Here is a 14,058-nt window from a genome sequence, read left to right on the forward strand (position 1 = left end):
GTCCCACCCAGAGCAGAAGTTCAAAAGGTGAAAAAAGGCTGTGAAAGTCAAAGTCACCCATGGACTATACAGCCCAAAGAATTCTCCAGGCAAGAGTAGTGGAGTGGGTAGCCTTTCCCTTCTCCAGGGGATCTTCCCAACCCAGGGATCAAACCCAGGTCTCCCGTATTGCAGGCAGATTCTTCACCAGCTGAGCCGCCAGGGAAGCCCAAACCAGCCCATGTCCCACCCAGGACAGAAGCTCAAAAGGCAGCAGCTACCAGTTTTCATAGCTTTAACATGAAAATGTCATCAACGCAGAGAGGTAAAGGCTAAGGGCTCAGCTCAAAACTACTCAGTGGCTTCTCTCTCCTACAATAAAGAATCGGAATCCTTACTGAGGCCTCCAGGCTCGTTTCCCATCGCCCCCACCCCCTCCCACCTCGTCAGCAGCAGTCCGGCCATCCTGGTCTTCCCTCCCCTCCCCTCCCCCCCTCTGCAGGGGATACTAGCCTTGCCCAAACTATCAGATCACCTCACAGATGACAGCCCTCATCACACAGCTCGGACTGTCTGTGCCCCCACTGCCCAGACCACGGCGAGCATCTAAGGAACACCCCCAAAACAACAAGCACATGGGTGGACACCAGGCCCCCAGGACTGGCCTCCTGGAGGCGGGTCCCCAGGAGCTGGGGTCGGGGCAGCCAAGGCCAAGCAGAGGACTAGAAAGGAAAGCGCCCTTCCTTCCTTCAGCTTCTGGGCTGTTATCTGAGACCTGATAAGACCAATCCTCCTAATCACTGAGATAAGGGACTTCGGGTGGAGGAGACCAGAGAGAAAGTGCAGAGCCTGAAGCTCAGGATAAGCCGCCCTGGAAAACCTCAGGGAACTTTTCTGAAGCATTTATGGCATGCCTCGTGTGGTGCTAAGTGATGACCCTACAGAGGTATTACCCTGCAAACTATTACTGCATCCCTTTGGACGGGTGGAAGGGGTGGGGGAGGAAGCTGAGGTTCAGAGAGTAACGGCTGGTGGTCACAGCTCACGAGTGACAAGGCAGGATCTGCACCCAGGCTTCCTCACTCAGGCGCCTGGAGCGCTTCCCCGGTGGCTCCGGGGTCAAGACTCCTCTGCCGTCGATGCAGGTTCGACCCCTGGGTTGGAGCGGGAAGCCCACTCCGGTATTCTTGGGCGTCTCTGGTGAAGAATCTGCCTGCACTATAGGAGACCTGGGTTCGATCCCTGGGTCGGGAAGATCCCTGGAAGAGGGCACGGCAGCCCACTCCAGCGTTCTTGCCTGGAGAAGCCCCACAGGCAGAAGAGCCTGGTGGGCTACAGTCCATGGGGTCTCCAGGAGTTGGATACAACTGAGCGACTAGGCACACACCCACATCACAGGCTGCTGAGCAGCTAAGTAAAACCACCTGCCCCAAAGGTACAGAGTAGACCTGAGTGACCATCCCTGGCCCATCCGTAAAGGCCAGCTGCTCATTGCGATCATCTCCCAGACTGGCCGTGATAAACTTCTGTTGACAAGGAAGGAATCACGTGGTCATTCTTTCATTCACCAAATGTTTGCTGAGGGCTCACCGGGTGCCAGTCACAGCCCTAGGGCCTGGGGACATATATTAAGGGAGGTAGGTCTCAACTGAAAAAGCAAGCTACCAAAAAGGATCTGCAGAGGAGCCCCTTTTTATGTTGTTTTTCTAAAGCATATATACTCCTGGACCATGAAAAGGCTAGTCGTCGCAGTAACAGCGTGGTTACCTCCGAGTGGTGAGCTGCCAAGTGGCCCTCCTCACCTTTTTTGCTTCTTTCTACAGTGGACTCATACTAATTAAATACAAAGAAAATGCACAGTCAAGAGTGTGTTTAGGGACTTCCCTGGTGGTCCAGTGGTTAAGAATCTGCCTTGCAATCTAGGGGTCAAAGGTTCAATGCCTGGTCAGGTAACTAAGATCCCACATGCCACAGAGCAACCAAGCCAGCACACCACAAGAGAGTCCATGGGCTGCAATGAAAGGTCCCGCATGACACAACTAAGACCCGATGCAGCCAAATAAATAAATAAATATTTAAAATAACAATAATAAGTGACCACCACTTCAAAAGTCCCTTGGACTGCAAGGAGATCAAACCAGTCAATCCTAAAGGAAATCAGACCTGAACGTTCATTGGAAAGACTGATGCTGAAGCTGAAGCTCCAATATTTTGGCCACCTGATGCGAGGAGCTGACACATTGGAAAAGACCCTGACACGGGCCTGGCATGCTGCAGTCAATGGGGTTGCAAAGAGTTGGACACGACTAGGCGACTGAACAAATCACTTCAAAAAAAAACAAAGTATGTTTAAAACTTGGTTGAGATTCCTGGCACTCCAGGCAAAAAGGGAAACACTACAGAATATCACCCATCCCAGTTTTCCAAGAGATGGTTTTTGTCAGCACTAGAATTTCATGTATAGGACACTGAGAGTTATCACTAAAAATATTCTAAAACTGCTTCTCCATAAATGCAGACATGGCATACCACCGGTATATGCTAGGTATCTGTCAAATAATTAAACAAGTGGCCAAACACCAAAACTGTTCTAGAACCATGGTTCTCAACCAGGAGTGACTGTGCCACTCAGGTGACATCTGGCAATGCCTGGAGACTTTTCTTGTTGTCATGACTGGGGGATGCTATGGCATCCAGTGAGTAGATGCCAGGGATGCTGCTAAACATTCTACAATACACAGGCAGCCCCCACAGCAAAGGATTATCAGACTCAAATGTTAATACTGCTGAGGTTGGGAAACCCTGTCTTGGGGCATCGAGCCAGCTGCTATATCCAAAGAGGTAACCTGAGCCAGCAGATCTGGTTGCAAAATGCTTTTTCTCCACTCAGGAGGCATGAGCCTGGAGTCAGACAGAGGGTAATTTTATTGGTGTTGTTTAGTTACTGAGTCATTTCCAACTCTTTTTGACCCCCATGGACTGTAAGCCCACCAGGCTCTTCTGTCCCTGGGATTTCCCGGGCAAGAATACTAGAATGGGTTGCCACTTCCCCCACAAAAGGATTGAACCCGCATCTCCTGTTTTGGCAGACAGATTCTTTAACTGCTGAGCCTCCAGGGAAGCCCTTAGTCTCAACATTTTTAACAGGCAGATAAGTTTCCCATCAGTAAAACGGTAATAATACAGGGCTTATCTGCACAAGGCCAGGCCTATGGTACTTGATTGCTTGATAACTACTGCTGTTATGAGCTTTCCGTCCACTGTGCCCCCCCCAGCCCCCACCTCCCCCAGAATAGAGGTGTTTTTATACCAGACATTAGAGGGCTTTTTGGTTTGTTTTTTTAAGGCTTTCTTACATTAAACTGAAAACTCTTGGAAGCCTCCCATCCTGGGCACCCCTTGCTACAGTGGCTAGCATACCACGTGCACACGGTAGATACCCAGTAAACACGTGGATCTATGTGGCTTCCATCAGGGTCTGAGAGGGGTGGTCTCAGAATGCAGGGAAAGGCCTGCAAATGAGACCACGCTGAGGATGCAGTGAGCAGGGCCCCCAGCCTCAGTTTGGAGAAAGAGTCTTTGTCCTTGTCCTCTTCCCTATCCCACCACCCACCCCCAGAGCACACACAGCTGCCCTGAAACACATCCGCGCCCAGGGCAGCCGGTACCATTCCTTGGGCCACTGATTAACTCGGGAAAGGCATAGCTTAGCAGGGGGGATGTAACTGATCGGTCCGAGAGGTTAGGCAAACAAAACCCAAACTGGGGCCAGAGCCGCCCAGCTCTGAAAGGGAGGTGGACAGACACATGGGTCCATAGGAGTGCAGCCTCACCAACCGTGAGCCCCTCTGGGGCAGGATCTGTGTCCTACTAACCTCCTCCACCAAGCCCAGGAGTGCAGAAAAGGGCTCTGAGGACATTTGTCACTGAGAGGGTGAGGATCCAGGAATCCCACTCCAGGCTGGAGGGGTCTGCAAATCTGGGTTTGCAGGGCAGCTCCACTCAGACCACTACACCTGTGTCTTCGTCTGAATTTTGGAATAACAGCTACCCACTGGTGAAGTTTAAAAATCGGTGATAATGACAATCATGATTAATAGCAACAGGCACTGCCTCCTGCCAGGCACCCTTCAAAGCACTTCATGTGTTGTAACTTACGAATCATCACAATAAGGCACGTAGACTAAGTGTGCAACACAGGTTTGGCATGTTACACGTACTCTCCATTTTTCTGACCAACACTTAACTTGAAAAAAGGGAAAGGAGAAAAGAGAGAAACAGAAATGCCAGTCCAGAGGAGAGAGGGAACCCCAGGGAGGGTCCTGAATGTGAAACCAAGGGTGGGGAGGAGAGAGGCGAAATGTGCATTTAAAGAAAAAAAATAGAGGTGCCCTCAGAGGAGGAGGCTGTACTCCCACGGCGAGCAAATGTCTTTATCCATCCGGAGAAAGACGAGGTGATCAAGCGGCTCCTTTCCTAGCGTGGGGGACCACCCCACCCCACCCGCCGGTGGGCAGGACCCCTTAGCTTAAAGACCTTTGGGAGACGGAGACATCGCAGGAGGAGGTGGGTGCCGGGCGGCATCAGAGGAGGCGACCCCCGGTGGAGGGGAGCCTCTGGGAAACCCGGAGGGGGTCTGGCCCGGAGGGAGCCCGGTTCGGGGGTCTCGCCCGGAGGGAGCCCGGTTCTGGGGTCCGGCCCGGAGGGAGCCCGGTTCGGACGTCCGGCGCGGAAGGAACCCAGTTGGGAGACAGGGGTGGAGCCCGGTGCGGGGGCGGGTGTGGAGCTCAGCTTGGGGGTCCGGCCCGGAGGGAGCCCGGTTCGGGGGCGGGGGGGGGGGGGGGGGGGGGGCGCGCAGCGACTCCCGGGGACCCCGGGCCAGCAGGCGCCCCTTGGCCTGCCCGGCGCTCACTCACCCGGCCGCCCTCCCCCGGCGGGCCAGCAGGGCGCGGCAGAGCGCGGCCGAACGCAGCATCATCCCGGATCCCCGCGCGGCCGCTCGCTGGACCGGCCCCGCTTGGAGCCACCGGACTGCACCGCCCCGCCTGGAACGCACCACCTCAGCGGGCTGGGGGGGGGGAACTGCCGCCTCGGCCGCCCTCCAAGTCGGGTCCGGCCTAAACGCCTCTGTGTTTGCCTCCTGCTAATAGAAGAATTCTCCCGCGAGGACCTGACGAAGGACGCTATCATGTGACGCAGGGAAAAGCAGCCCAAGAGCGAAGCCCCGAAGCGTACGCGTTTCCCCCCTTCTCCCTTTATGGTATGACCCGATCGCCCTCCGGGGCGAGGGCAGGAGGGCGTGAGCTCCATCCACCAATCAGAGTGAGCCATGAAAGCCCCGGGACCAATCAGAGGGGCGGTCAAGTTGCAACCTGCTTAGGCCGGGATTAGAGGGGCAGAAGCAGCCAATGAGAAAGCGGGGACGGGGCACCTGTGAGGCGGGACGGAAGGACCGGGGTCTGTGGGTCAGGTGCCGCTGGAGGCCCTTCTCGGACTCTCTCGCTGCCCTTGGCCGGAGGCTGCCAGACTCTTCCATCCTGCAGAGGGCCTCGTCGTGGCCGGCCCCCTGCCTCACCTCGGGGTCTGCAGCCTGGTTCTAGCCTCCTGGTAAGGACGCAGCCGCCCTCCACTCCCAACCTGGAGCGGAGCCACCCAGCTTCCTAAGGCATAGCGCTTGGACAAATCGGTCTACTTCCTTGCAGATTACGATCAGTGTAAGATAAAACCCGAGCCAGTCTGCGCTCGGACTTCCCTTCAGAGCTCTGGACGCAGAATCCGTTTTATTCCTCTGCTTTATTTTGGCGCCCCAGACAAAAATTTGAATCTTCTCTCTGGGAAGTTGTTTGCACAAACACATGAACTTAATATTAACAACTCAGATTCTGAAGTTCTGAGGATGGACTCTTAGGGGCCCGTTCTATTCCTGAAGTACTGTTAACAACTTTCCCAACGCTCTGTTCTAATGTATCAGTATTTTCTCCAGCGGTGTGTACCGAGAACCTGCTTAGCAGTCAGAGTTCCGATGCTGATCGTGGTTTCTCCCTGTGAAGTTGACGAAATATCTTACTTTCTTGGGCCTCAGTTCTGTGTCTGTGAAGTGGGGGTAATAATACCCACCTTAGAACTTCCTCATTATTTCATTATTACTCCTCTTTATCTGGGAGGCCACACTCTTTAAGGCACTTTGGAGAATATAAACAAAAGAGTGGGGAGTGGGAAAGGAAACTTCAGTCCTCCTCTGGTGGGAGATTGGTTCCCAGAGCCCCTGCAGATACCAAAATCCACGGATACCAGTCACTTACATAAGATGGCACAAGACAGTTAGCTTGCTCCATCGGAGAATGGAAAACTTGCAGATTCAGAGGGTAATATGATTAATAGGCCCTCAGTTCCAAACCAGGCTATGCTAGTTCTTCAGTCTGTGATCTCTCTGGCTCTCTTCCCCGTCTATGAAATATGTATAATAATTCCTGCTTTAACTACTTCCAAAGATTTTATTGTGAGATGTGAGGTGATGTAGAATTTCCGTATTTGATCACTAATTGGTTGATGACTTTTAGTGTTTATGTGGCCCGTGGCCTCTTGCCCCTCCCCCATCACCACTTTATCCTTAATTAAAAAAAAAAGCATCAATTCTAAGACATTTCACTTTATTTAAAAGAAGCCAATATACAGGATATAAAGGGCATGATATTTACAATACAGTAAACAGGTTGGTTTCCGGTAGGGTCAGTAGTCTTTCAATGAGTATAAACCCCCCTTCCCCTTGACGCTAGACCCAGCTGGCAGACAAACAGCAACAGTGGGGTGGGATGGGACTTCGGGATAGTCTCCCCAGATGGGGCTAACAATAAGGTAGATGCGAAAATGTCCACGAAGGAGTCTATGGGCGGAGGGTACCTTTACCTCAATGCTTTGAGGGCTTGGCAGGGGGAATGGTGAGGGATTTGCCCGAGACTAACACACAGCCCACCCCGAGCCTGGAAATCTTCCACTCATTTCTCAGCTCTCTCCCAAATACAGTTGACTTGGCAATGGATCTTGGCAGACCAGAATTGGAGCAAGTAACCAGAGCCCACCCTCTGAGGCAGAGCTTGTCCCCCACCCAGCGTCCCCTTTTCCCTCCCACCACCCTACTCCATTCTGAATTCCCCACTGCCCGCCAACTACCACAAGTGCCCGCCCCCCTGGCCTTCCAATGGCCAAGGAGCTGGGGTATCAAGGGACAGAGAAATGGGGTGAAGGGTGACCTTTGCCCTGCTGAAGCTGCCCATGGGTATGAATGAGCAGGTGGTGAGGATGCGGAGAAAAGGTGAGGGGTACTGATTATATTAAATCCAGCAGCAACATGCATCTTGTCCACAGAAAAATGCTGGGCTACCATAACTGCCTACCCTAGATTTTAAAAAAACCTTTCCTTTCATAAAAATAGATGAGAGTCTCTTGCTTTATAAATAGATTACATTTAGCTTAAGTTACACCTTATATGACCCCCTGCCCCACACCCTCTCCCCCATCCCAAGCCAAAGTGGTTTGATTCTCCAAAGGTCATCTGAGCTACATCCAAGGAGTTAAGTCCATGATGGACAGGCCAGAGACCTCTAGACATATTGCCACAAGGAAACAAAATGTGTTTACTTGTCAATCATTTTTTTTCCCTGTTCAGAATCTCAGAATGTGTGTGTGTTCCACAATCAGGGAGCCCAAAGGAAGCTACTCTCCCTGCCCCTCCCCAACCCTCTCTTTATAAAACCCCCCAAAATAGGAGAGCAAAAGAGGGCAGCACAGGAGAACCCATCTGAGAACAATTCTGAAATACCAATGTCAATATGACACTGGGCTAAGAAATAGAAAACCAAAATTAAGTATTTACATCTTTACAAAGGACGGACCAGTTGTTCCCAACTGGACCTGGTGCTGCCCCAGCAAGCGTTGGGGTCTTTCTTGGCAAGCTGTGAGCCCATGGCAAAGGGGGCAAGCGGGGCCCACTGGCAACTAACTCAAAAAAGAACCTGGTGGGGAGGGAGGCAGCCAGGCCAAAGCCCAGGACCACACCCGGGAGGCAGGTCACTAAAACTCGCTGTCCTCCCATCCACCAGCCCCAAATCCTCGCTCCCCAGGGAGAGCAGCTACTGAGAACCAGCAGGTCGGGTCTTCCTGGCCAGCATCTGACCCTGGCCCCTGCCACTTCCATACTTCCTAGATAAATTCAGAGTACCCTAGTCCCCAAAGACAAATATCCTATGTATACAAGGGGGGAAGGAAAAATAATACTACTGGACAGCAATCACCACGGTAACCTTAGTTACCCCCTAAACACTTATATTGTTGCCTTACTGTCTTAATTCTAAAGATAGGTCTGTCACCCTCCCACCACCCTGAGGCAGGCTTCCATTCTGTCCACCTGCCCATGGCATTCGATGCCTCCCTCACCCTGGGCAGAGGAGGCCCGGGGGGGCGGGGGGTGGCTGGTTTCCCACTCTCCCAGAAACGGAAAATCTTTTCAGCAGCTGAGGTCCAAGCCCAACTGGCTCTGATAACCTTTGGTTAAAATAAAAATAAAACAACAATAACAATAACAACAATAATAATCTGATATGTTTGAACCCTGTAACCTTTAGAACAAGGGTCAGTGAGAAGGAGAGGAAGTGGGTGATCTCTCCTCCGAAACCTCGTCCCTTCACATACCTAACAAGGGACTATCTGGCTAAGAGATGCTGGGAATGGAAGACGTTCAGCCAGACTTTTACAGGGAACCAGCAGGAGGTTCCCCCATGAAAACAAAACAAAGCAAAAAAAAAGGAAAAAACTCACAATAAAGGCCACCAAGTTCTGATAAATAAAAATTACACACCATCACTAACACTCTCCTCTCTCTCCATATATATATATATATATTTATATGAATATTATATACAATGATTTTAAGATTGCAAAACAGGTGGGGAAACAGAGGAGAGAGGAGGCCCTTACAGATCACTGGTACTCTGGAGAGGAAAGGCAGGGGGCCGGATCTACTGGGAACCCCTCTGCCTGCAGACACAGGCCGTGGGGTAGGAAGGAGCTCTGGGCCTTGGGCACATTTTGCACCTCTGACCTCCAGGGGGAGCTCCTGAGCCAACAAAAAACAAAATCCCCAGTCATACCAGGGGATTGGTAGTATGGGTCCAAAAAGATACTAAAAAAAAAAGCCTACTCTGCAGGCTCCCAGCTGAGATTTGAGGGCGGCCTCCACATGATGCCCTCTGACTCAGGTCCACTAAAGTCTGGAGAGATACTGGCTCAGGTTAACTTTCCAACGGATCAATCAATCAGTGAATTACTCTAGAGGTGAACGTATGTCCATGAGCATGGCTCTCACGTGAGCTCCCACTCCGGCCACCTCCTCTCTGCCAGCAGTCCCCACTGCCTCCCTCCACTTCCCTTTCCAGTGCCCGCCGGTGGCCAGACAGTGGCCAGACAGCTGGGGCACAGCAGAGAACCAAGATGCTGGCAGGCGGTACTGACTCAGTTCCCCGGAGGAGGCAGTGGATACCAGGCCTGACCCCCTCCAGACTTGCTCACAGAGAAATTTCTCACAGAGAAATTTCAGATCTATAACCCCTTATTGTTGGCTGGGGGAAAAAAAAACAAAACAAAACATCAGGGCAAAAAAAGACATTCCCACCCCCCACCCCCTGCCCCTGGCCCACCTCCCCACCCCACAGAAGTCCCAAGAAAGCAAGCAGTCAGGTGGCTGAGGTCCTCGGAACCCCCGCCTCGCTACCAACCTTGACCAAACCCCCTCCCAAGTCCGTGCTCACCCGCAGAGGCTGCGAGTGAGAGAGAGAGAGAGAGAGAGAGAGAGATCACCCTAGCTTCTGCCTCCTTCCCAGCTCCAGGAAAACCCGGGAGCTAGTTGGGAGCGGGCCCGCCTCCCACAAAGGTATAAGGCAAGCTGCTTTTTTTTGTTTTGTTTTGTTGTTTTGCATAGTAGTTTAAACACAGTGAGGCTCCACCTTCCCCGACAGTGCCTTCTCCCTCTGCTTTGCCACTCGATCCAAAAACAAAGAAAAATTTGTCCTTCCCTCCCTCCTTCTATCCTCTCCCCTTCAGTAAATGCAACGCCGCCCTCGGGAAGTCCCCAGCCAGGCCTGGAAATGTGAAGGCAAATGGCGCCTTCCTGGGGGGGAGGCCGACCATCCCAAGCTAACTCCAGCAGGGGAGGGGAGGCAGCGCTCATGGCCAATCAGAGGAGCAGGTGGCAGGGTAGAAAAAGGCATTGGCCACACCGGGGGTCCCCCACCCCCGCCCTCACCTTAGGGTTCTGTATAAAACACCTGCTAGGAATAATTCTTTGGAGCTCAAAGTGGCTCAGCTGAAGGGAAAAGGCACAGTTAGCACTGCATCGTCCGGACAGAAGTCTGCACTTGTCATGTGGAGAACAATAGAAATTGACAGCACCATTCCTTGGGTGGGTGGATGGAGAGGGGCACTGGTCGGTGGTGGGCGGAGAAAGGAAGGAAGGAAGCAGCGGTCCCTGGGGCCTCCAGAGAAGGGAGGGCGTCGGAAGTCTGCGTGGTCAGGGCTGGGAGCCCCACTTCCTGGCCCCGTGGGGAGAGGGTGCAGAGGCCCCATCGCCCAGACCACCAGGCGCGGGCTGGGGCGGGGCGTGCCTCAGTCATCAGCTGACCATGGGCTCCACGTCCGCCTCCCGCTCAAAGTCGTCCTGGATCTCGTCTGTACTTCCTGAGTCGCTGCTGGCCACGGAGCTTGGGGATGGTGAATTCCTGGAAGGGCAGAACAGGAGACTTCAGAGGGCAGCCTGGGGCAGACAGCAGGAAGGATGGAGCACCCCCTCCTGGAAAACCTTGCCTCCACAGGGGCTCCTCGCCGAGACCCACCCTCTGCTTTCCTTAGAGTCTTTGAAGCTCAGGAGTTAGACAAGGCTCTCAAGACCTCGTGCGACGCCCTGCACCCGCCTCTTTAGCTTTCCTGATGCTAAGCGCTCCATGGGAGCAGGAACCATAGGTCCAGTTCAGTTTCTACACGCCCACCATCTGGGCAATTAACTCAGAGCCCAAAGGGAGGCCACATAGAACAGCGGTTAACAGCACTGGGTTCCAATTCTCAGCTTACCACTGCTGAGCTGTGGGGCCTGGTGCAAGCTCTCTACCCTGCCTACGTGCACGTCCTCCACCCAAACAACGGGAGCAGCAGCAGTGGGTTCTGGGAACCAGTGAGCTGAGGGTAACATCACACACACACACACACACACACACACACACACACACACACACAGCACACAAACACACACACACACAGAGCACACACACACACACACACACACAGAGCACACACACACAGAGCATGCACGCACACACACACACACAAAACACACACACACACACACAAAACACACACACAGAGCATGCACACACACACAGCACACACACACACACACACAGCACACACACACACACACACACACAGCACACACACAGAGCACACACACACACACACAGAGCACACACAAACAGCACACACACACAGACACACACACACACACACACACAGACACACACACACACAAAGAGCACACACACACAGAGCACACACACACACAGAGCACACACACACACACACACCACACACACACACAGAGCACACACACACACGCACACAGAGCACACACACACACAGAGCACACACACACACAGAGCACACACACAGAGCACACACAGTACACACACACAGACACACACACACACACACACAGACACACAGAGCACACACACACACACACACACCACACACACACACAGAGCACACACAGTACACACACACAGAGCACACACACACACACACACACACACACAGCACACACACACAGAGCACACACACAGACACACACCACACACACACACACACACAGCACACACACACAGACACACACCACACACACACAGAGCACACACACACACACAGACACACACCACAAACACACACAAACACACACACAGAGCGCACGCACACACACACACAGCACACACACACACAGCACACACACACACACACACACACACACACACACACACACACACAGCACACACACACACACACACACACACACACACACACACACACACACACACACACAGCACACACACACACAGCACACACACACACACACACCACACACACACACACACAGAGCACACACACACACAGAGCACACACACACAGAGCACACACACAGACACACACAGAGCACACACACAGACACACACAGAGCACACACACACAGAGCACACACACAGACACACACAGAGCACACACACACACAGAGCACACACACACACACACACACACACCACACACACACAGAGCACACACAGTACACACACACAGAGCACACACACACACACACACACACAGCACACACACAGAGCACACACACAGACACACACCACACACACACACAAACACAGAGCACACACACACACAGACACACACCACAAACACACACAAACACACACACAGAGCGCACGCACACACACACACAGCACACACACACACACACAGAGCACACACACACACACAGCACACACACACACACACACACACAGAGCACACACAGCACACACACACACAGCACACACACAGACACACACCACACACACACACAAACACACACACAGCACACACACACACACAGCTCAGTGAGCTGAAGGTAACATCACACACACACACACACACACACACACACACAGCTTCCCCCTGCTTCTCCGTCTCTTACGGCTCAAACAACAGCGTGCAAGAACACGGTCATAATGAGAGAAACGATTATAATTAACATATTTGTGCTCCGGGCCAAGCACTGTATTTGTCATTTTATCATTAGCATGTCTGCCTCCCCTGAGCTCCCCAGGTGGTTCAGTGGTAAAGAAGCCACCTGCCAATGCGAAAGATGTGGGTTCCATCCCTGGGTCAGGAAGATCCATCCCCTGGAAAAGGAAATGGAAACCCACTCCAGTGTTCTTGCCTGGAGAATCCCATGGACAGAGGAGCCTGGTGGGCTACAGTCCATGGGGTCACAAAGAGTCAGACACGACCGAGCAACTGCACAGGCGTACACGCACGCCCCCGAAAAGCTGCGTGTTCCCTAAGGGCAGGAGCTGTCTGTGCTGGCAAGTAAAGAGGCCTGATGCTGTTGGTGTCCTGGGGACACTCAGGTGGCCTTGGGTTAGAAGATGGGAAAGGAAGGAAAATTGCTTTCTAGGGACCCACGTGAGCCCCGCCCACCCGCTCCACCCACCAGCTCAGCAGGGAGCGGGCCGTGGGCTCCTGGAGGGCAGGGGCTGTGACCTGTCCACCCCTGTGTCCCCAGGGTCTTGCACAGAGCAAGCCTTCTCAAAGTGGCCCTCTATAGTCCCACAACAGTGGGGACAGGGTGGCTGTGCGAGCCACATGAGATTAGATGTGTAAGGCACACAGCACGTGGCCAATGGTCATTGGAGGCACGGACAGATGGACAGATGGGTTGGCAGATGAAATCTCCAGGCTGCACGTTGCAGCCCAATAACCCCCCCGCCCGCCCCACACACACCAGGACACCGGCACTGTGTCCGCAGGGAGGACACACGCGGGCGCAGGGAGGACGGAAACGGGCGCGGGGAGGACGGGCGCGTCCGCAGGGAGGACGGGCACGGGGAGGACGGGCGCAGGCACGGGGAGGACGGACGCGGGCACGGGGGAGGACGGGCGCGTCTGCAGGGAGGACGGGCACGGGCACAGGGGGGACGCGCGCGGGCGGGCACCTGTCTGCGGAGCCTTTGATGAGCCGGCGGCACGTCTCCATCTGCACGTCCAGGCCCCGCTTCATGCTGCACATCTCCATGTATTCGTGCAGGTGTCGGTTCATGTCACTCTTGGCCGTGGCCAGCTCCAGCTGAGAAGAGCCAACACGGGAGAAGGCAGGCCCTGTCATCCTCACAGCCAGCCTCACGGCGACCTCACACCCTCAGCGCCGTGGCACTGGGGCCATCCAGGGCACCACACCCGCAGGGCCCTCCCCCTGTCCTCTGCTTTCTGCTTACC

At 53.6% G+C, this 14,058-nt stretch overlaps 2 protein-coding genes across 3 annotated transcripts in view; both read right to left on the reverse strand.

Annotated features, from left to right (window-relative positions):
• ALDH4A1 (aldehyde dehydrogenase 4 family member A1) overlaps positions 1-5,003 on the reverse strand; it is a 30,559-nt gene extending 25,556 nt beyond the window's left edge. Inside the window, exon 1 of the mRNA XM_020899244.2 lies at positions 4,896-5,003. Coding sequence (XP_020754903.1) covers positions 4,896-4,957 — 62 coding nt within the window. The 5' untranslated portion in view covers positions 4,958-5,003. The remainder of the gene's footprint in view (positions 1-4,895) is intronic.
• Positions 5,004-10,388: 5,385 nt separating this feature from the next.
• Positions 10,389-14,058, reverse strand: part of IFFO2 (intermediate filament family orphan 2) — a 47,142-nt gene continuing 43,472 nt past the window's right edge. For both annotated transcript variants that reach the window (XM_070458793.1, XM_020899170.2), the window contains 2 exons: positions 13,779-13,909; positions 10,389-10,748 (listed from right to left, as the gene is read on the reverse strand). In XM_070458793.1, the coding sequence (XP_070314894.1) occupies positions 10,643-10,748; positions 13,779-13,909 (237 nt within the window). In that variant the 3' untranslated portion in view covers positions 10,389-10,642. The remainder of the gene's footprint in view (positions 10,749-13,778; positions 13,910-14,058) is intronic.

Source organism: Odocoileus virginianus, chromosome 30 (assembly GCF_023699985.2).
Source record: "Odocoileus virginianus isolate 20LAN1187 ecotype Illinois chromosome 30, Ovbor_1.2, whole genome shotgun sequence".
Lineage (NCBI taxonomy): Eukaryota > Metazoa > Chordata > Mammalia > Artiodactyla > Cervidae > Odocoileus > Odocoileus virginianus.